The sequence below is a fragment of the Plodia interpunctella genome, chromosome 16 (assembly GCF_027563975.2).
Source record: "Plodia interpunctella isolate USDA-ARS_2022_Savannah chromosome 16, ilPloInte3.2, whole genome shotgun sequence".
Lineage (NCBI taxonomy): Eukaryota > Metazoa > Arthropoda > Insecta > Lepidoptera > Pyralidae > Plodia > Plodia interpunctella.
The window spans coordinates 7,479,488-7,504,944 of record NC_071309.1 but is presented as its reverse complement, the minus strand read 5'-3'; the positions used below and the strand labels follow the sequence as shown (position 1 = coordinate 7,504,944).

The 25,457-nt window shown below is 34.9% G+C and overlaps 1 protein-coding gene across 10 annotated transcripts in view; it reads left to right on the top strand.

Moving 5' to 3' along the window:
- Positions 1–25,457, top strand: part of bru3 (bruno 3) — a 616,612-nt gene that overhangs the window by 462,030 nt on the left and 129,125 nt on the right. For all 10 annotated transcript variants that reach the window (XM_053757110.2, XM_053757107.1, XM_053757109.2 and 7 more), the window contains one exon: positions 23,427–23,552. In XM_053757110.2, coding sequence (XP_053613085.1) covers positions 23,427–23,552 — 126 coding nt within the window. The remainder of the gene's footprint in view (positions 1–23,426; positions 23,553–25,457) is intronic.

The following is a 25,457-nucleotide window of genomic DNA, read 5'->3' as shown; positions in this document are numbered from 1 at the left end:
ATAAATATATATGAAAATAATACGTCTATCGCTCTAATCTCGAATGTATCGATTCATCCTGCTGTCCTAATGTCCATGTTATATTTTACAAAGTATAAATTAAATTTTAAGTCGCCTGAAATATCTGATGTTATGACTTTTACGGCGCCGCGCAGGTTAAAGTCAACGTTAATTTTGACTGGTGCAACCCACCCATACTCATAGAATTTAGAATAGTGATTGAAGTAGAAGTACAATTCGTTGGCTTTTGAGTGAAAAAAAATCGTTTAATACTCGTAAAGGCAGTGCTACCTAATGTTTCAGTGGAAATTGGTGCCAAGTTCAGAAGTAACGGGTTATGTATTTGATTAGTTAATTCAGTAAATTCAAATTCATAATGATTTATCCAATTTAGGATAATAGTCTTTAAGTCGTCATAAATTACATAAAATGTCCGCTGACTATTCCCAAAACGCAGGTGAAGATGCGGAACAAACTTGCGCGGCCTTTTCATTCTGCCGTCCTTTATATTTTAAATGAAAATATTTATCGCTCTGGCGATTACTGAAACTTTAGTGACTTATTTCTACAAGTATACATGTATCTGTCTCATATTATTATGAGACGTCACATGACATTCTTCCGGGGTCCGCCAAAAAAACCTTACAAATTATATTCCGCTGTAGTTTTACGACCGATCGCTTGAAGTCAGAGAGAGAATAATCTGTGATTCATACTATTTCTGAACCACATAATTTTGCCACTGATCCCTAGAAGGGTCAAAGGCACATTTTAGAACGGTCTAAAATGCAATTTCTTCCTAATGAAGGCAGCTAAACTACTCGCAAATTGTACATGACGTCAGCGCGCGCTGACCTAACATAGGCATTATTAAATAACTGCAAGCTATTAACATCTGCTGCACGTCCCGCGTCCAAACCCTACCCGTTATTACCAGCTAAATAGTTATTTAAATTCAGGGTGGGCCGGTCGTAATGACAGTAGTTCAAACGGATTGGGCGGGAGTGATTCGAATATTAGAAGCCTTTAAGAATACAAAGAAAGCCCTTTGTTTTGATTTTTTTTTGTCGAATCCAATTAGCTTTAGCGTTTGTAATCGCATTGGTTGAGCTCGGATTTAGAAAAACATGGTTTAATTTTTAATTTATTCACATTAAATTTAAAATATTCATCACTTTTCTACCTTACTTTCGCACCATACATTTCAACTATTTTAATGTTAGATCATGAAAGTTTTTTTTTAATATTTGAAACTTTATTGACGAAAATCAAAAACATAAAAGGATTCCAATTTAAAACATTAAAAAAATATCAACCGTACCCACAACTCAGTATTCACACTCAAAACCGTATATTAATAAAGTAAAAAGAGTGGAGGAGCCATCTTTTTGAAGTCCTATTAAAAATGTAACAGGTAATCAATCAAAACGTTCTTTGAACTTATTTGCACAGGCACGTACCCACACATGTTACCTACCTGCACACATATCCTCGCACACAAACACGGTAACACTCACTCATAAATATACCGATCGTGTTGTGTGTAGCTGTGATCAATCTTACCCCGGATTTGATTTGATTCCATGCCGGAAAATATGGTCTGTGAGGATCTGTTTTAGGTAGTCCTACTGATAAATGCGTAAGTAAACATAAAAGTTTGTGAGGATATATGTGTGTATGTATGTTTGTCACTGTTTCACGCAAAATCTACTGGACGGATTGTTATGAAATTTGATACATAACTCTTGTACCAAACAAACCAAAATAATTTCACATCACTTTTTATCCCGAAATTCCCACGGGAGCGAAGCCCCGGAGCACAGTAGCTACATATAAAGATTTGTTTATTTGATCTTTTATTTCATATTACCTAATATATTTATTTAAATTGTCAAAGAAAATTCAATAATGCCAATATATATATATATGCAATTAGCACTAGTTTAATTAGCTTACTATAGCGTGTGGTTCCGTCCTAGAATAAAACCACTACACATTATCCTTCAATGGATGCCTTACAAGACAAGGAGTTTTGAGAACGTCCACCCGTAACATTGACTATTCACACCAGCGAGTTCAAAATCGTTGAAGTTGACGCTATGACCGAAATCGATCAGACATCAATACATCACAGTGCAATGGTAGCTGATAGGCAAATTCCCAAAGAGGATTGACGTCAGGCAGGCGGCCAGTTTTAAAATCACAGCGCCTAACCTAACAAATATATTTTATTTATTAAAGATATTATTCAAAATGCAATGATACAGATGAAACTGAGTAAGCAACCGAGAACACGTTCGATAGATAAAACTGATATTAATTTATTACAGACACACAATTTGGTAGCATTCGTATTACAAATTAAATTAAATTACAGTGGCAAAGTTTGAAGTGTCTTTCAAATGATTCGTGTGGCGTTTCGTTTCACGCAAACTTTACGGCGCCCATTCAACTTGATAATGTTCGCGTGCCGCTATATTTACAAGGTAATTTTAATGAGTGCTAACATCAATTAGTATATTTGTTGGGTAATACGTTGTGTGTGCCCAACGTCTACTTTACTGTTGTATTCGTAATTAAAATGTACGATTGCGATCGAGTGTGCTATGGTTTTAGGGAAATTAGGGTTACACCTCTTTGGTAATTCACTTTGACGTGAAAATGTTTATGTGTTTTTTAAAGCGTTTTTATTAACTCGTTTTTGTAGGAACAAATAAGTTTTTAAAATTACTGGTGTTTGCTCGTGGCTTTAAATTTTTTGAGGAACATCAAATCAGAGTACGTTATATATTTATTCTCTAATGTCCAAAATATAAGAGATTAGTTGAGTCTGAATTTTTGCCAAAACTAGGTATTATAATATCTAATATTACTTATTTTTTGGTTTACTTGATTTTTTTCTATTACTTAATTTGATATTTTTTTTATAAATATATTGCTATCTCTCATACGTAGCTCAAACTCTCCTTCTTGCGCGGTGAAATCTATATAGCATAATATCAACAAAACATTGCAAAAAAACATTGTTATACCTAAATATATTATATTTTATATACTTCGCAATACATAGGAAAGAGAGGTCGAGGTGCCAAAGAAAGAGATAGCAATATATGTAGCTTCCCTCTTAAAGTTTTAGCAGTCTGGCTCCAATATAATTCATAGCTTCACGCATGTAGGGTAACGATGACTGTACATAATAATAACATTTATTAAATGTGAAAATTACATTTGTTTAATGTATTTTTTTTTTCACTTTATCTGTAATCGGAAGTTGAAGTCTGATGGATTTATTCGCGTGTTGTGTTATCAAGCAGTGTTCCAAGCAGACACTGACAAATCGAGCGAAGTCGGGTATTACAAACGAAGCTCACACCAATGTGGAAAGAAAAATATTCTTTAAAATATCACTTGTAGTGTTGCTATGTTCTTTTTATTAATAACTGTATTCGTTTCGCTTAGCATTTTAAATATATTATTTTTTAAACGAATGCTTTTTCCTTCCTCCCTGTCCTTTTTCAGGCAATGGAAACCATAATAATAACTTGCCACACATACTATAGAATATGAATTGTATAATACTTATCCGTCACATATTATATAGTGAAATCAATTACTTCTTACATCTAATGGATTATAATCGATTAAATATATAAAGTCGATATGATCTCGTCAATAAGTGTATCGATTGATACTAATATAAAAAATCCGCCCAATAGATTTTGCGTGGTTAAGTAACTGACAAATATGCTCAAATCCTCACATACAAACTTTAACATATGTAGTATTAGCAGGAATTGTCAAACAATACTCAAATTAAACATATATAACATCCAGCGTTTAACTCTAAATATATCCGCTTGCGGAGAAGCGGATGATAGTTTTGCAATAAACAGATAAACACCGCAGACAAAACCACAATAATAACCCGATCTATCATAAAACTTCGATATGGCGGTATAAACCGAAGTGGGCATTGGAGTAGATACCCGACGACCCGTACTATAAATCAACGGGACTCGAATTTCGAACTCGACGTCGTAAATATTTTAAAGTTAGTTCGCGGGAAAGTGACAGCTACTGTTGACGGGAGAGCCGCTGAGAAATAAACAGTCCCAACTTGGGATATAAAAGTTAGTACCTCGAATGTAGTGTTTGTTCCATTTGGCGAGACTGCCCCAGGGCCGAGTTGTAGATGTGCATTTCAAGTTTTACATTTTTTTACGCTAAGGAAAATGTTTTGAGGTCGTATCCATCTCTGCTTTGATAGTCTTGTAGTGCGTATTTGGCTTTCACAAAATCTAATTCCAACTTTCACAATTCTTTTGGAATGTTCACTAAATCCTAAGCATATTATTTTCATAGAATTTCAAGAAGTGGGCCCACACGTATATCGTTATGTCGACTGTCTACGTTAAAATATTTTTATGAAAAATAATTAGATATATTTATTATATGAGTATACATATTAGTAAATATTAACATGTATACTTATCAATTAACAATGCGTACGAGAACTTACCGAACATTTTACGCACAATTACACTCTTAACAATTTTTCAAAAATGTTCCCGGTAAACAGTGCCACTGACCTGTTTTCGTATATAATTTCACCAATTACGATTTTGCCCGGATCCAACCTCTTGTTATCCACTCACAAATGGCTTTGAGGGCAGGTTCGGCGCCGTAATTCAATTTTGAACGTCTCTTAATACCCCCTAGCCGGGACAGCTTTTGGCATAAGTCTAAAAGTTTTATGGGGATTGAGTGCCCGAATACCGAATGTAGGTACGAATATTTAAGTGATTTCATATTTTATTACATTACCTATATATGTTGTGGCTTTGGTAGACCTTTCTGTGAATTCGTATAAAATCTCATCGGAAAAAATGCTTACTGGGGATTCGGCTATCTTTTTAAATCCAATTTTACCGCCATTGACTAAAATATTTAATACAGTAGGCAAACATATCAAAATTTGATACTGATTCAATATAATGTCATACCAATAAATAAATTAGATTGAATAAATAGTACGTATATAATGAAATATGGAATTATGGAATGAGTAGACTATTATATTACAGATATTGCGTAGATAATGGAATAAGGTTAGGAAGATTTTGAAGATATAAATAAATCAGACCTTGCACTAGACTACATATTTTGCTTAGTAGTGATAGTAGTCTTTATATTATATATAGTATTTATATTTAATTATATTTTAATTGTTTTTTTTTTTATCTTTCTTTCGACGAAAAATAACTAATACAAACTGAATAATCGAAGAGCAAAAAATACGAAGATGCGCCAATTATTTTTCATCTGCAGAAAAATAAAAATAGAAACGAATTCCCTTGGACATGGGCGCCGGGTGGCTGAATTATTTATACGCTGGGTTCCGTACACACGTAGCCGGACTTATAAATGAACGCATTTTAGCACTTATGACCCGTTAATAAATTATAAGTGAGATTCTCTCGTGATGGCGCGCGGCACGGAACCGTCTTGTTAGTGGGCCGGAGAGGGAAAATATAAAAATTGTTTTGCTAATCGAGATGTTTAGAGGTATTATTTCACTTATTATTTATTCAATGCCTAATGGTTTTAACTATCAGTCAATTGAATTATTCCACCGTTACCAAAAAGAGATAGGAAGATGATAAAGTGCGTCTAAAGAAATAAACTAACTAAGTTACTCATATTTCTCTCTCATGCTTGCGTATTCATGCGTGGCATTGCTTCATTCTCAGTTGCAACGCCCGGAAGCCGCGAGGCTGAATCACGGGAAAACACATTTAAACTATACAACTGCTAGGCGTAAACTCATTTTGTCAAATGTAATTTTGTCAACAGAAAGATTGTGAACTTAATTCTGTGAACTGAAAATCAGTAAATGGTTTGCACATGAATTTAAAAATAAAACAAATGAATTTATGCTTATCATTTTCAAAATAAATAGTGAAATAAATATATAGCACAGAGACAAGAGTTTTCGAATTTTACTAATATTCATTTAAATATAACGAACTCCGAAAATTTCTTCATTCGATAAAGGATTATTTTCTTAATTGTCTTCGATAACTTATCCATTTTCTAAGGGGGTTAAACTTAAGATTATCTTGGGGCAGCCTTTTGAGTGCTAATAGTAGTTATCCGCGCTACTCACGGTGCTTACAGGAAAATAGTTTTTGTTCGTCTCTCTCCATCATCGGGTTCTTGCTTCACTGTCGCTTTTTTTTTTAAAAACCAACTTACTCCGGGAGAAATGTGAAAACGTTTTTGATAGCATTTTTTTAGATTTCTCTTTAGAAAGTGGACTTGCAATTTCTAAGCGACGCGACCCTTTTAAAGAAATTGCATATAATTGCATAGAAATTATTTGTTTTTTTTTAGCGTGGTAAATAAAGTACTACTGATTTTGCTAAATACAAAGAATTATACTCGTAACTTTTTTATTTGTTTGTAATAACTTTATTGTATGAAAATAAGTTTATAGATTGAAATATGAACACAAGAAAGATATATGAACAACGGCGGACTTATCCCATGTAGGGATCTCTTATACTATCAACCGGTGATAGGTTCGAGGATACGTACGCAGCAGTATCAGGCTAGTTATAAGTGCTTAATAACATACAAAACTAAGGAAAAAAAACTAAATATAACTATTTGTATTTCATGTTTTTAAATAACATAAATATGTGTATTTATTAACACAATACGATAATATGTAATTTTTCCCGAGTCTTCACTCGTCTTGAAGTAGGTTTTAGTCAATTATTCTATTGAATATATTTTTACAATAACTTAAACTACTACATGGAAAATATCACGGAAAATAATTTAATTTTACCTTTGTAGACAAAAAAAAAGTATGATCATTTTTCAAAAATTATTGGTACCTATAACAGTCGCATACTATATGCATTGAATGAAGCTCATAAAATCTCTATATGTACTATATTCTTTCCTCGGAACATAATAGGGCCAGGATTGCATCCTACATACTTTGATCACGTCCCAGACATAAAGAGAGTAATATGACGAAGCTTCGAACTCATTTTGTGATTAATATGTCCCCAGCCTTGTGCATGCCGCCTTTGAAATATATCATAATATCGACTCCCTGAAGATTTTCCCTGAGAAAGTTTTACACATATGAAAGGAAAGTAATCTAGGCTAAAACCGCAGGCAACGTAAAATAAAAATTAAGTTCTATATACTAGTCAGTTATTACATAGGTAAGATCTTATTGTCACACATTAATAAATACACATTAGTATACTTTGTAAGTAATTTATACTTACAAAGTATACTTCTCTTTAACCGTAAGCATTTATTATGACAATTTTGAATGGAACATTATTGGTGAGATTCAAAAATGGAACTCTAGCGAACAAAATTCCAAGCCACTAGAATCACTTTACTACTCATCCTGTCTGTACAAATTATGTGTAACAAATTATGGGACTAATATAGGGCAAAAAATTTTTTTTAGAGTTTTTGTCTGTCTTTCTTTCTGCATGTTTGTTCGCGCATCATGCAAAAACTACTGGATAGAATTGGATGTAGTTTTCACAGTTGTATAGCAGATTGGTTTAACTTGAAATCTGATATAAGTTTTATCGCGATACATTGCTTAGAACCCGGGATATTGTAATTATAATTTATGAGCGGACGCACGAAATAAACGCGAGCTAAGCCGGGCACAAAAATTAGTTTAATAATAAATCATCGTTTACACTTAAAACCGCTATCCTTGTCAAAAGATGACATTAAAATTACAATTTAACAAGCGATCGACATCAATATGTTTTACAGTTTAAGTCCCAGAAGGCGTTACAACATTGTGACGGCCATTTGAGCGTTGTACTTGCCATTTATTGGAGCTATTAACAAGGAAATCATAATTCCTACGTTTATCGCCTATGAAACATTTTAATATCAGCTCGTTTTATAAATAATTCTGTCTTTACGCATTCTGTTACTGCTTCGAATTAATTTCGGGCAGTTTTACGGCTTCGCTACTATGTACCTCAGAATCACGGAGAAAATATTATATTTTGTATAAGCGATAATGTTAAACATAATATTGTCTTTTGTATATATAATATTCAGAATATTGTATACATTTTGTGTACGGTATAGTATGATCAACATCACATCAACCAATTTTTTTACGGTATAAAGATACCTTACTAGTAAATTCTCTTTTTTTATACATTTTTTTAAAAGTTAAATCAAATCAAATTTAAATTTCTAATAACTTAGGTAAATTAACATTTTATCGGTGTATGAATTGCGTATCACGAATTTCATCAATTAGTAAAATGATAGAATTTCTCCAAATGAAAATAATAACAATAAACCATTTTGATGTTTAAAAACACGTTCAAAGTTGTAAAATTTTGATATCAAGGAAAGTTACGTCTATGTTTTGACTAATGCATCTTATTACCTACTATCAGTGTGGTCCTGACAAACACCCTCAATTAATTCCAGTCCACGTACTGTGGATCTTCTACCTTACTCATGTACATAATGAAACAAGAAACTTTGCCACAAACACGACGAATCTAATTGAAAAGTTATAAACATCAAGAGCTCCCGGTCTAGCCTTATCAGGAATTCACACGACTGATAAGAAATTCAGCTAGTGCATAAATAATACATATATACCGGTTGAAATGATCTAAGGTGAGTGGCAATCTAACCTAACCTAACCTTTGTCAAATTCAGATTGAAACGTCAACTTTGACGTCAACTTTAACCTGCGCATATAAACACTAAGGGTGGGGTGCGCGGGCAAGTTTGACGTTAACTTTAACGTGCGCAGAAAGTACGATACGTTGTCTCAACGACAGCGGCGTGCCAAAAAATCAATATTAAATTCGGCGGTGTAACTCACCCTAAGTGCGCCATTTAGTTTAAACGTCAGCGGCGAGTTAACGTCAAAGTTAACTGGCGAAACCTTAAAAGTTAAGGTAGGTAAAAGAAGATTGGATATATAATCATGAGGATTGTGTTCAAATTCGGAAAATATTAGTAAATTAATAAATTAAGTACTAAACGTATAGTAAATAAAAATTCTATTTTTTTCGAACAAAAATACTTCCCTCGACACTAAGGCAGTTTTCTAGAAGAGACCCTGAACAAAGCACTGTATTTTTGAACAAAATTATCTACTACTTTACAAATACTCGTTGTAATAACCACTAATAATGTTGGATAAAATAATTAAACCATAAACAGATAGTATCGGAGTTATTAAACAATCAATGGCGCGATGTAATCGCCGGGATCGAACCCGGACCTTTTGTGGACACACGACCAACTTCGTCATTAACCAGACCCGTAGATTCATTATTAAATTTAATGGATGCTGAGATTATCAACCTTGATATATAGGTTTATTAACTGCTCGTATTAATATTTTCGATAGTACTTTTTGGTTTTGAGTATATGTTTGATTTTCAAAAGTTTTTGGAAACGAATTTTTTTTTAAAGATTCAAATCGCACAGATTTCGTTAGCCTCAAAATAAGTTCGAGACTTTTGTTAAGGGATAATAAGTAAATGATACTATATTTTATAACTTATACATATAATAGATAAACAGCCAAGACACAGGCAAATTTCGCCATCCTGTTTCGCTTGACTACCACCAATCGACTTTAAACTGTGCGCCGTTGACGTTTAGACAAATTGCGTTTGTATTTTTGCGCGCAGTTTAAAGTTAACGTTAAAGTTGACTGGTGCAGCCCACTCTAAATAAGTGAGAATGTTTGACAATGAGCGTAACAACGTCAAATTTTTGCCGCCGTGATTAACCGTCATCGTTCTATTCTGGCTGAGCAATTTTCATCACGGGATCATTAAGGAGTGCTGGAAACTTTTGGAGTATGCCTCTTATCCCGCCGGACGAGACCCCTGTCCCGGTTGATTAATTTACGTGGCTGGAACGCTTACCTTGGCTGCACAACCATTGTTGTCTAGAAGAGTGATGTTCCAAAGATTATTTTCTCTGACATTTGATAAAGTCGCGCTATGAATAATGCGGCTGTGGCGTATATGTGATATATCAACATTTTGCGGCCATATAGGTATTTTAAACAGAATTTCGGGTTTAAACATGGTACTTTGTTGATACATATATTTATTAAAAATATTTATGTAAAAGTCTGTTCTTACTGATGTCTGTCACGTATATGTGCCGTAGTCTATGTTATGAGAACCGTATCTGACGTCAGCTGCATCAAATTAAGTATGTAATATTCCAACGCCAAAGTGACAGTCGCGAAACAAAAGTAATGTTCACGTTGACACTTCCAGCTTCGTGTCACGCCGCCGCGGCCGGAGGCGTGTTTAAACGAAACGCCGGCCACGTGACAGAAGGTGTCACGCCAGACGGCACAACAACCATTCGTCAATGTTTGTTTCTGTTATCTTTGTTCGGAACGTTTAATTTATTACTCCTCTATTTGTGGAGACCTTTATGTATTTAGCGATGAAAAATAGTGGCAATTTGTTGATATAATTTTTTTTTTATAAAATTCAGTTTATGTTTTATTAATTCTGGTATCTGAAATTTGTTATGCTTTACTCATATATCTTTATTTGATAAGTATTGGCAGCAACGGGCGCTGCTTACTTAACATTTATGCGTCACTTTAATCTGCTTATATGTTATTTTTTCAGAAAGTCTTTTTTAAGTACAATCGAGTTTTTTTTTATTTGTAAAGTTTACGCAACATTTACAGAGCAGACACATTTCGGACATGACCTACAAAAGTTTTTATTGCCTACGATTAAAAGCCAAGGGTTAGATAAAACGTATGTAATAATTCGCTTTTAGTTGTTATGTTTGATGAGGGGTGGGTAGAACATGTTCATCATTGTATGAGCTTTGTGTTATTACTTTGATGTTACAGCTGGTTTGAGTCATTTTGAAGGCTCAAATTTTCGGCTTAGTGCCCGTTGGACCCTTAAGATTTCGTAAGTGCCACCTTCTAAAGACCATTCCTCCTTAAAAAGTTACAATCAATGTGCCCATTCAATCACTTTTTAGACTTTTTCTGACTTTGGGGAAAGCCGTACACCATTAGGCTAGAATGCAAACTGAACATTAAAATTTTTAAGTATTTAATAAGTCTGATGTCAATCCTCATTGGGAATACTATTGCAGCCTCTGCGCTGGAAAGGCTATATTGTGTCCTTTACTCGTTTCGTACAACATCCATGAAAGAATATAGTGGTTCCATTTTAGAACTGTCCACGGAATAAACCACCTGCAACAGAAAATAGCAAGCCGAAGCGGTGGTGGTGTAATGGTTAAGACGCCCGCCTGTGGATCGAAAGATCCCAAGTTCGAATCCTACTCATGCCAAATGAGTTTGTATAGCAATCTGACTCATGTATATGTTTTCATCGTCCACCACTTGCCTCCGGTGAAGGAAAACATCGTGAGGAAACCTGCACCTGGTTGATTCTTATTAACTTTTGTGTGAAATGGAGAAGGCAATGGCAAACCACTCCATTAATAATGCCAAGAAAGTTGTTGTGTGTGTTTCATTCCACGTAATAACCACGACCCTCAGCCATGAGGAATACGACTATGAACAGCAAATACAAAATTTATATTTATAATAAATTGCTTATTTAAATTAATATTGTATTATTTTTGTTTGCATACCAGAACATTTTGGTATAACTAATATTTGCAATTGTTGTTCCGCTTACCAGTTGAGTAGCTTGAATACCAGTTGAACAAACCTAACCAGACTAATGACAAATATTTGATGTTGTAACAAAATTAAATCGCAGATAATTTCGTGAAAGCAACCAAATGTTTGGAATATTTGATAAATACAAAGTTTAATCGTTCGGTTTATCTAATTCACCTATATAGTTTGGAGCAGTAAATTGTGCTATTTTAGATCTGGTTGCAACAATCAATTCGTATGTTATCTTTAACCTGGGCAAGAAAACGCAATGTACGACGCTATAAATTATTTGAAAAAAGAAGGTTTTCATTTTTAAATTAGAAATAAAGGTGTGCGAATCCGCAAGCAAAAATTAATTTCAGATTCAAAAGATTTAATAAAGAAACAACAATTACGAGTAACATCCCAATTAGTAGCTGCTTGCTATTCGCTTCAATTTCGTTATGTATGAATTTTGAGCAGTGTCTACGTAGAATGTCATTGAACCGGTAAATTCCGGTGTCTAATATCATTGCGAGGCGCTCCCCCATCCCCTTGTTATTTACCGCAACACCACCCCCACTAATCTGATAAGCCTTGATGAGAGCCGAAAATCACTTATATTCACCTGAACCAAAAGGTGTTGTCACGGTTATGACAGTCCTTTGTAACTATTTAGAAAGTAGCATTTTATTTTTGTTGTTTAATTTATTTTAGTTTTGAAGCGGCGATAACCTTCCGTCTGTGATCGCCACATGAGTTTTATACTAATCTGACCCATGACCATGTATAGTATTGTTTTCATAGACCACCACTTGCTTCCGGTGAAGGAAAACATTGTGAGGAAACATGCACACTGGTTGACAGTTTAGTTCACTAGTGTGTATTCGACTACCTGCAACTAGAATGGCGGGGTAGCTAGTCGTAAAAGTTATGTCAAATGCCATTTGGCGACTTGAATAAAATCTGACACCAGTGTTAGTACACACTCGATATGATGATTATTTTTGTTGCACAAATTATTTAATTAGTCTCGATCGCTCAAGTACTGTTTCACAATAAATTTACTGGGACTGACAGTTGTCATGCCTTAATTCAACTCTATATATTTATTTTAATTTTTGGCGAGTTTTATTTGTGTTTTTATCCAATGCATGTGAAAATAAAACTACATGTTTTTTCCCATTAAAAACGGTCTGATCGACCAAGTCGTAAATAAAAAGCTAGTGTAAACAAAAAAATAAGTGCAATACAAAAATTTAATTTTTAGCCGTATTCATGTACCACAAAATGTGTCTATAATATAAAATAAAACCAATAAATTTCGACCTGGTATTGCGTATCTGAGTCACCTGTGTAAGACATGTTATAGAGCTGTCACTCGTATTGCTGGAGCCCGAACAGAGACATACGAGCGTTATCGAGATATCGAAACATCGAATAAAATAAATCTCGATTTCTGCGGAGCTCCGACTCGGGACAGATCGAACTACAAAATAAAATCACACACATTTATATTGAACACACTCGTATAACTGTATCTATGACTTATACATGAAATGATAGATTTTATTCCTTTTTCAAGACAAGACAACTATCATAATTGTTTCACGACCGCTTTCTTTATAATGTTCGTGTTCATTTTAGTGATGATTCGACTCAAATATTGTTTTAAATGAAGTTGGCAAGTAATTTATTACCTTCATTGTTTGTAACCTTTTTTTTGTGCATCGAGATATGATAAATCTGTAATTTCATGTTATACAAAAAAACTTGACAAAGGAAGAAATAGTCCTAATTGCTTTGATACAACACTTCCCAAAAGAAGGTTGACGTTAGGCAGGCGATCGGTCGTACAAACACAGAATCTCTAAAACTTCTCAAGCTTCCAGACGTCATAGCCGTGAATGCATCGCGCTACACGCGAGAGAGTACATTTAAATACATTTAAACCCTGTGGACAAAAACATAATGACAAAGACAATTACTTCCGCGACAATAAACAAACAGCCCCATTCCTAACATTATTTACTTTGAATAAAACTGAACTCAGTGAACCGATAGAGCAACGAAAATCTTTGGAGTCGATAATTTTAGTTGAAAAAGAAAAAAATATATCTTTCTTTCTCTCAAAAACTTAAATTTAAAGTCATCAATCAATTGTCTTTCACAAAAAGAAAATATTCGAATTGATTTTTCAGTTTGGGAGATACTGAAAGACATACGTATCACACGTACACGTCAAAATTAATATAACTATTTGTAATTTAATGTAAAACCAAAATAAATCATTGTATACAAAAATGTTGTATACTTTCCTCTTGAATCACTCTATCTATTTAAAGAACATGAAAATAAGTTGGGTAGTTTTAAAGATCTAAGCATAAATAGGATCCGATAGACAGATAGCGGGAAGCGACTTTGTTTTATATTACGTAGTGATTCGTTCAACACTTTTATCATTTTAAAAGCATTGATGTTATTTAGCCAGTCAGTGTTAGTTTTGAGATTAGCAAGACTTTTACAAATAATTTAACTAAAACGTTACGCATAAAGATTTAATTTTGAGAAAATTCGCCTCTTTTCGAATACTTTTACTTATAACTAATGAAATATTTTCATTAATTAAAAAAAAAAATTCACAAAATCACAAAAATATGTACAAATGGCGGACTTAACGCCATATGGCGTTATATATCTTAGAGCGATTAGAGATAGCAAGGGGGTACAATAAAGTGCAACTAATAAATAAAGAAAAAATAGGATTACTATGTACAAAACAATATATATCGGTTTCTAAAGACCTCAATAACAATACTGGATTAAACAAAGGTGCAGCCAGACATAGGGAGAGACGAGATATACTGGTGCAAGAAACAGGCATTTCATCGAGGAAATTCATTGGTTCATCCGCAGCCGTCACCCATTTGCATCAGTCCTCATTGTCCCATACAGGGATGTTGCTGAAGTAGTTTTATCGAAACCCATATTCCAACCGCAGTTTGAAAATGTGATATTTCAATTGTGATATTTTAATTTTTTAAATTGAAAATATCACAATTACTTTAACATTATTTAAACAAAATCTCGTGTACAAAACACTCGTACAAAGTATAATTTGACGATAAATTTGCTAGATAACAAGTGAGAATGGAATAGGAGAACTTGTCTGATAGATTTTAGATATCGTTTGTTTGTAATTGTAATAAAGGCGAATGTGTGAATGAATTTACAATGATTTTTAAACGCCGTTGATTGTACGCATGAACCAGGTGGTAATACTTCATAAATGCTATAGTGCTCTTTCGATTTCACAGTTAATTCATTTTTAATTTAAGAACATCTTTCTGGTCGATTCAGTAAATTCCATATATGTCTATCCTCAGCCATTCAATAATCTATTTGTATGACACGACTAGGATAAAAAACCACGGAGTAGAAGTCAAAGGGAGATACCACGACAAAATTGTTTTAAAAAACAGAGAATGAAAAGTCTAAAGACGATTTAGGGTAAGCGCTTGCTAATAAAGTATCTAATATATCGAACAGATAGTTTTAAAAATGTATTGGGCTAACTGGCCAATCACATCTGTCAGATTCATCTTGCAGGTTAATTTAACTGTTAGATTACAATATGATATTTTATAAGAACATATTAAAATAGGTAGTTGTAGAATCAAAATGTGAAGTGCAAAATCAATTGGAAATTTCGAGATTTCTGTACTGGAGGCAGCCCTAGTCTCAAGACACCTGCGCGACCTCCAATTACGATTGTAATTGGCTATTCAAGCCATGGCTAATTAATGGAATCAACTGAACATTGAAAATTTCTTCGTTAAGCTACAACCAATTACGAGAATTCACATTGTAAGAACCCTGACCTTAATAATACTGAGCATGGAGTTCTGTATTCAATTCTAGGGATTATTTTGAGACAAGAAAAATTGGCGTAAAATTACGCGCTTTCTACAGAAGTCAAATTTATTTTTATAATTTTAAACAATACAGACATACATAGTATAGTCAGAATTAGATCAAATTGTGCTTCATTTGTAATGAAACAATTTTGCAACTTTGATACAGACATAATGTATGAATTATATTAAATATACATGTAAACTAAATTCCAATTTTTACGCCAATCAGAAAATAATTATCGAAAGTCACAAATTATCATGTCTAGTCATGTAATATCAACAAAGCGTACTTTATAGCGAACCTTATCGCTATCTATGCTTATTATAAGATTATCACGTTACCTAAAAACTTTTTTGATAAAAGCTTTTAAAATAACACCGTCTACAGGAACTATTATTTTAAGCATAGTGAGATGCAACAAAATTATCTACAACTAGATGTTTGCCCGTGGGAATTTTGAGATAAAATATAGCCTATAGCAATCTAATGTACCCTTCTAATGGTGAAAGAATGTTTGGAATCGGCTCGGTAGTTTTGAAGATTACCCGCCTCAAACATACAAACTCCCAAATGCTTACCTCTTTATATATATAGTATAGATTTATAATTACTTTAGACTTTCTGACATATTTTTTTTGAGATACAACAAGTAAGGCGACTATTTCGAAATCCTTTCAATACAGTTGGATTATTTAGTTGTCGTTTCATTTGAATTGTGTTGCATCGTCTATGTTGGACCTGAGCTGCCCTACGTTTCAATAACCCGCCAACAACTTTACGCCCAAAGTCAAATTTACATTTAAACGTACAAATCCCAATTTACAAGCAAGCGGGGCATATAAAATACGTTCCAGTTGTGCGTATAAACGAAAAATAAAAGAGGATTGGGGTCGATCTACTGCTAATGTACCATGAAACCTATCAATAATCGGCTAAACCCCCATAAATTTGCGTTACATCGAATGCTATCCCTCTCTCTCCTCAAACAATATGGCTATAAATAATAAATAAATAATAAATAAATAAATGTTTATTTCGGACGTAATCCATATATTGTTAGTAATTTACAAAGTAACTTAAAACTAGTGTTAGTAACAGAAAACAGTACTTATCCAAAAATATCACACATAAGACACAAAACAGTACGTCCTACCAGCTAGGATCCCACCCCCTGGTCACCGGTATTTGTACATCCACCGTGGTGTGAAGACGAATCCAGTGAGACAGTAATGGGGAGTCCCATCGGTCGGTTAGGACACGGATAATATTATTTGAGCTGGAACGTAATCGCATTAAAAGAGCCGCACATCGCTTTCTAATAATTGCATAGAAGCAATCAGTATTGGCGTCGGCAAACATTTTAGACGCGCTGCAAAAACGCGGCAGCCCAAACAATATTCTGAACGCGTCATTGTATTGAACGCGCAAAGCGTTGTATGCGCGCTGCGTATAGTCCGCCCACAGACTGCACGTGTAGAAGGACTGACAGTAAGCTTTAAAAAGTGTCACCTTAACATCCTTGCTACAACGCGCGAATCTGCGGGCTAACATATTACAGCGCACAGCCATCGCTCTGCGCTCGCGCTCAATATCCAAGTTATCACTTAACGTATCGGTTATCCAATGGCCCAGATACTTAAACTTATCCACTTTGTTCAATTCTGTGCCACACACCCGTACTGGCGTAGTGGTATAAGTTTTAGCCCCAGACTTGAAAATTAAAAATTCACTTTTGCGGGCATTATATCTGAGCCCATGAGATTCCGCATACGTCTCGCAGATGTTTATCAGCCTCTGCAGTGCACCGATCGAAGGGCTCAACAGCACCATATCGTCGGCGTATCCAATGTTGTTAATACACACCCCGTCTATGTGACAACCTATGTTGGTGCTGTTGAGCTCCCCAATCAGTCGGTTCATATACAGGTTGAACAGCTTCGGTGAGCTCATTCCCCCCTGCCTCACCCCGCATTCCAACCTATATACGTCCGAGTGCACGCCAGCCCACCTCACACTATTCCTCTGGTTACTATACCAATATTTAAATATTGATATAACATCCCGAGGCAGCGTAGTGTCGTTAGCCATCTTTTCCCAGAGTACATCATATGCGATGGAATCAAACGCTTTTGAGTAGTCCAGGAAACAGGCAAAAACTGGTGTCTTCCTCTTTGTATAATACTGCACAGTTTGCTTGAGACATAGGATCGCGTTTTCGGTAGACAGGCCAGGTCTAAAGCCAAATTGGTTATCGTGCAAGTCAATATGCGCTCCCAAATGTTTGTCAAGCAGACTGTCCAGTACTTTGGCTATTACAGTGGCGAGTGAGATAGGCCTATAGTTCGTCAGATCTGAAGCATCACCAGTTCTATTTTTCAATATAGGTACGACAACTGTATACATTAAATCGGCGGGCAGGTGACAATGTCTAATACATAAATTAAACAATAAGGCCAGAACCCTGGGAAGGTGCACTCCTGCGTGCTTCAGGTGCTCAATGCTGAGGCCGTCATGTCCAGGAGACTTGCCTCTGTCCATTTTATCAATAATAATGGATATCTCCTTCGCAGAAAAACGCACAATCTGACCTGTCTCATGACTACACTCAGCATCTTGCACCCTCGTCACTGGTTCGAGATGTGGCTGAACCTGAAAGTGTCGCTGAAAAACATTTGCGATATCACGTGGGTCCGTTACACCCGCCACGCTCACAGGGAGACTCGGTGTAGGGTTGAGTCTGTTAGTGTTTTTCCAGAATTTCCCAAACTGTTTTTTACTATGATTTTGAGCAATTATATTAAGTTTTATCTGTTTTTCATTATCTTGACAGTACTTTAGTTTAGACCTGAATGATTTTCTTGATTCACACAAAACGCTATGATGGATCACGGTACAGATAACCAAGATGCAAGTGATCCTTGTTTGCGGATGTTTTATGTATTCCATTTTGCGTAATATTTACCTGGCTCTAATTTTGGCATATGAATGTTTTTGACACGAGTATATTTGAGGTTTGTAAGAAGCTAGTTCATTAAATTTTATATTATATTATAGATAAGAATAGTAACCGTTTGTTTATTTACATTCCAATGTCGTTGTCAAGAGTTGATAAATTTATTTCATATTATAAAAAAATGATTATCTTCAGAGACTAAAATATATACGAGTAGGTCTATTTATTTCCCAGAATTTATCTTCAAATATCAAAATTCAAGTCTAAAAACAACTTTCTAAAGAACAAAAGGTTGGTACTTAAATAAAAATTGTAGTAACCCAACTTCGCAAAATGTTACTTACATTTCGAGATCTATAAAACCGATTCCGAATACACATTCCCGATATTTCTCCCCAGAAATCTCACGTAATATTGTCGTTATGCTTACCTAAATGATTATGGTTATAGATTCTGAAAGTCGGGTTCGATTGGAACTCAAATATGAGTGCATTAAAATTTATTTGATTTGGAATTCAGAGTCAACAAGCAACGGAAGACGGTTGCTTGGAAGTCAAACAGCTCATAACAATGGCATGAGCAAAAGCCGGGTTTCGATTCGACGGGAACCATTTCGATTGGTTTGCGAACGATAAATTTAATTCCTTTGCACATTTCCTTGCAACGCTCATTTTGTATTTTCATCACGTTCGATCTTCAATGTGTGAGGCTAACACATATATGTGTGTAATAGTGCGCCCGCGCTTTATTCAAAATTACACAAACAAACTAAATAAGCGTTACATTAACATCTATGATTTTAACGCTACCATTGTCATACATTTTATAAAGGTGGCTATTCAGTATAATACTTCATAATCTAATAATCACTATCTTACTATTATTAGTGAAAGTTTATGAGTATGCATGTTTGTTACTCTTCGAGCAAAATCCTCCGATATGCATCTACTGTTATCCCCATTCGATACCACAGCTTTACCGCTGATCTTTTTGTAAATTATTGCAGTAGTGTATGCATCAATCACACGCGTACAGTTTAATCGGTGCCTTTGGAACAGAAACCACAAGTTATTAATATTTACTGGCTAAATTTGGAATAATTTAATTTCTAATCTCCGATGCAGTGGTCGCAGCCTTATTAGCCACTGGAAATTATCTCAATTTAGATGGCCATTAGCGAGTCGCATGGGAGAGATACCGACCTGTATAAATCTGAATTTAATGCCGGCCATTTTGATATTTCGAATGTTTTGAGACACGTTCAAAATGTGTAGAACGCCCTTTGTGCTCGAACGTTCATAGTTTTATTTTCATTGATGTACGATTTCGTTGTTAGAAACAAGTTTTACGAAAGATTATTATATTATCACCCTTATATGCATATGAGAAGCAATGCGTACAGCGATTTTTATTTCTTATATCACTTACGTAGACACATGTATATATATATATATATATATATATATATATACGGACAAATCACACAGATCGAGTTAGCCCCAAGTAAGTTCTAGCCTTGTGTTATGGGATACTAACTCAACGATACTATATTATTTATTAAATACATATATAGAAGACGCAGATCATTTTCCATCTTGACCAGACCGGGGATCGAACCAGGGACCTCTAGTGTAGCAGTCCGGCATGATGACCAGACCATTGGACCAGGCCACGGATGTCGTCAAACGTCGTCAACACTGTACGGCGGATATATATATATTATATATATATATATATATATATATATACGGACAAATCACACAGATCGAGTTAGCCCCAAGTAAGTTCTAGCCTTGTGTTATGGGATACTAACTCAACGATACTATATTATTTATTAAATACATATATAGAAGACGCAGATCATTTTCCATCTTGACCAGACCGGGGATCGAACCAGGGACCTCTAGTGTAGCAGTCCGGCATGATGACCAGACCATTGGACCAGGCCACGGATGTCGTCAAACGTCGTCAACACTGTACGGCGGATACAGTTAAAAATTTATATTCGTTATAGATAATGAAATGTTTGTGTGTGTACTATCCATAAAAACATGTAATGAATCATCATTATTGACATATTTTTAAACAAAAATTAGGACGTCAATGTCACCTCAGTTACAATATTCCGAATGAAAAATAAAGGTCATTTCATTTTCCGTCAATCGACACCATAATAACGCTGACCTTTTCACACAGAACACGTTCTGAAAGTCTATTTTTAACATAACGACTTATCTGATACCTGACATATGTAATTGTAGACTAATTTTGTTGAACAGTACTGTGTTGTATATAATTTAAACAATTAACTAGAGATTTTTTTATATATCGATCAGGCAGTCGGCCGGGCGAAGGCCAGAGTATTATATTAAAATTATACAGGAACAAGTGTAACCACTTAAGACACCGTCAAAAGAGAGATACATTAATAGTTATCGTTCATTCATTCATTTGTTCTTTACCAGACAGAATCAGCAGTTAGAAAGGAAGGCTACATAAGGCAATATGAAAGATATGTAGTGACTTTAGATATGAAGAAAATAAATCTAGAAAAATGGCACGAATTTATTGAAAGTTTACTTTTAGTCGGATCTTGATGTACGATGTGATTGTGACACACAAATTTGGTAAATTATGAAACAAAATTGAGATTGTCAACCTCTTAACTCCTAGCCAGAGAACTAAAAAGTGAAGCGATGGAGTAAAAGCGTGTGTAGCTTGTCTTTGTGTTGCAGGGGGCGAGGGAAGACGACGCGCGTAGGCGGAGCCAGGTAGCGTTTGTTGTGCGTGCCCTAGGCTGTACTGTTGTCACTGTTTGTCAATAGCGCGCGAAGTGAGCCAGTTCCACGTTGAATCTACCTAGTGCGCCTTGCTTACTCCATTTATTATTTTGTTACTCCTTGTACTGTGTTGTAACTTGTATGATTGTATGTTTTTGCTTTAAATTTATAGTACTTTTTTGTAATTATGTATATTTTTTGTTTTGTTTCTTTTAATATTAGGTACAGTAATGTTATTGTAAAAGTTTTCAAGGCGCACTCATAATACAAGGTAGATTCTACTTCGAACAGAAGAACACTCACTGTGCACTTAGTTATCGTCGTGCTGTAAAAATATTTTATTTTCCTCTTAATTTCGGTACTTAGTGTGGATTTATGTTATTCTATCATTAATTTATTAAAACTCACGATGATTTCTGTAAAGAGCCCCATAAGAAACGCCCAAAATTATTAAAAAAAAAACTGAACAAGATCTGGTATCGCGAAGAAGCTCAAACAGAAGTCTATACAGTTGAACTAATTGAGAGTTTGATCCCTGAGGGTTCCGTAGTCCACTAGCGTATCCCTAATTCCTTTAATGTGTCATCATCCTTTTGATTTATGTGAAAAGTTTCCTACGGGACCCTCTGAGTTATCACCATTGCAACATTAGTGTAATGTGCTAATTTTTTATGTGTTGAAGTGGGTTTGGATTTTGTTCGTTGTCTCATTAACTACAACTGTGTGTTATTTGTGTATAGCGAGCTATGTATGTTGACCCCATGGTGATAAGTGGTCTGCGGGGTGGTGGGTGCGGGATTGCGAGCCGCCCTTACCGATAGGGCGCTGTTGATTTTACAGATTGGGTGCAATCACGCCCAAACATTGGTGATAAGCTTGTTTGGGATGGACGTGAAATTCAGGCTTTTATTTTCAGTTCAAATCTCTTTTCTGTCTTTTTTTTTTCTGGAACAAAAATTGGAGAATGTAATATAAAATGTGTGCAAATTATATTTTTTTTGACGACAAAACATTTAAAAGTTTACATGTATGTAAATTTGAAATAAGAGAAGTGGAACAAGCTTATCCTTATATGGGTGAACAAAATTCTTAATTCGATTCTCGATTCTCCCTCTATCTCTTTCCAACATTGACAACAGTAGCAACTTAGAGCACGCGCGCACGACGCTGCTATTATTGCGCATATCACTTAATTTAACGTTAACAAATAAAATTCCTGTCAAGTCTGCTTGACAAGTCTGAAAAAAAATTAATTCTAATTACGTCTAAAAATAACATGTAAGTTGTATGCGCGGTTAAAATATGTCTCAAAATTATGAAAAATGGCTTACAGGTAGACAGAAAAAGACACATGAGATTCTTGAATATGAAATTAATTGGCATGAGGGATGTATAAGTACTAATTGTAAGCTGTTCCTCATAAAAGTGGCGTTGTGTACGCGTGTCGTTAGGGAACCGCCCGTCTTAAGCGTATTCACGCCTAGCGTATTAAAATTTTCAATCCAGGGTAATACTCGCACGATGGTTTGAATAATTTATCTATCAAACTTAAACAATTACATATTCACGATTTTGATTTTCTCATAGCGTATTTTCCACGCTAGGCGTATGACTACGCGGCGTGATCACGCACAAGGCAGTGGAAATATTTAGCGCGCTACAGCGCCCTGTCAGCTCCAGGGTATTCGCGGACCCTTCAGAGCTGCGTCGACGAGTCCATCGCCACTGCTCGGCTTATGTCGTATCTTACAACTTTATTCTCAGCTGATCCCGCTCATAACTCATCCCGCGGGATGAGGCGAAAACTAAATTATTTTATTATCTTCTTTGCTAACTGAAACAACACTTTTAAATCTGTTGTATTATCAATAATCTTTAACGAAAATTTTATGACATACCTATTTTATTATAGTTAATGTTGGTAAATTTAAAGCTCCCATCTATCAGCTGTTGCTCTTCCACAACACTGATTAGATCAAATAAATAAAATGAAACTTATCCTGCGGTATGAGTTCGAGCAGTCTCGGCTAAAGAGCTACAAGACATAGTGTAACAAATGTTCGTTTCATCGCAGATCGGAAGCTGTTCGTTGGGATGCTCAGCAAACAACAGACAGAGGAGGATGTCCGTCAGTTATTTACACCGTTTGGGACAATAGAAGAGTGCTCCATTCTTCGTGGGCCCGACGGAGCTAGTAAAGGTTAGTCTCTTTTTAACGTAAAAAAAAAAAAAACGAAAATGTTAAGTAGTGTGAGAGTCCTTAACTGTCAATGAACAAGGTGAAGGAAAAGAACTAGAGATTCCATTCGATATATGAATTTAGTCAATACTAAGATCGATTTTTGTGAGATTACATACATAGGTACATACATATTTGAATTTAATAATTCCAACAGAAATATATCTTTGTTTGAATTTCCCGCCATTTGGCTGTAGACTTACTTGTAGTATATCATCGGACTACCCCGCGTTGAAATTATGTATGCGCCCTTTTATCCAATGAATTATTTACAACTAACCTTTCGCTGGTCTTTACGCATAAGTACGAGTACATTTGATGTTAAGGCAGGTATATTTTAACAAGAGTAAATTTTAGTATGCCAATCCTAACTATGATTAAAATGCGAAAGTGAATTTGTTTGTTAACTATTCATCCATCCGTTTCTAATTTATTATACAATTATTCCTTGTAAAATGTAGGTCCCGAGCTGAAATAAACAACTCCTATATGGATGTCAAGGAGACTAGGGACTGCAGCAGTTTTTGGCACTTTTGTCGCGAAAAAACATGGCTGAAAACAATTTATATTTTTTTAAAAAAGTTGTCTGTACAAACTTCTGTATTCATATGTTTCTGACATATTGCTACGACATCAAAGTGAAAACTATGCGTGCATGCCCAGAATTTAATCCATTTTTTGTCACCCAAATTGCAATTTGACAATTGCAAAAGTGCCTTAACCGCCACAGTCACTACTATCGCACACCGAGCGTGCGAACCACACCACCGAGCTCAATTTAACAAGACGAGAAAATCAACTAGCATCGCAGATTGTGACTCGTAAAACAATTGAGAACATCACATAAAACAGTGATTCGAGCTTGTTCCGCCAAAATACAACATGGCGGCGTCACACGCAACTTTAATTTAATTCTGTCGATTCAAGTCTCCAAATTGTCGGATTTAATTGAGTTTCAGCCGTAAAGCTGAACATTCCTGCGCGGACTGTTGGTCGTCTAAGCGGCTGTCTTTATGTACTCATTAAGCTTTTTACGCCCGCCAACTCATTATTGCGCGATAAAGTTATTAAGTGCAGATGTACTTAACAGTGAAATGTTAATTTGAGTAATGAGCCGCCTGGCGCTATGGTGGGAGATAAACGGTTTTACGTGACTCTTCGGATTTAAATGTATGTTGAGCTGTAAAACCACAGTCTTTATTAATCTACTGTTCCATTTTCAAACATTTCGAAAGATTTTGCATTTTTACATGGTCATGCAAACCTATAACCTATTCGACGACCTCGGTGGCGCAGTGGTTCTTGCCACTGAACCGAGAGGTCCCGAGTTCGATCCCCGGTCGGGTCATGATGGAAAATGATATTTTTCTGATTAGCCCTGATCTTGGATGTTTATCTATATATGTATTGGTTATAAAATATAGTATCGTTGAGTTAATATCCCATAACACAAGTCTCGAACTTACTTTGGGGCTATCTCAATCTGTGTCAATATATTGTCCTAATATATTTATATATATAAATATATTGGGACAAATCACACCATATCTGTAATAATGAAAAATACCTAAAGATATAATAAACTAATAGTACGATTTGATATTTCTGTGTATACTAACTATATTCATTAGAAATGATGACCAACGTATCTTTATTTTATTGAAATACTAAAAAAATAGCATTACTTAATATTACATTATTATTAATTACTATTTTATTGCAAAGGCAAAAAGACCATTGTTGCTAATAAGAATTAAAATTACTTAATAAGAATAAAAAAATAGTGAATGCGTAATTCATAAAATTGATCACCTAAAACAAAATTATTGTCATATTTGGTTATTAAATACCTTTTTTTTAACCAAA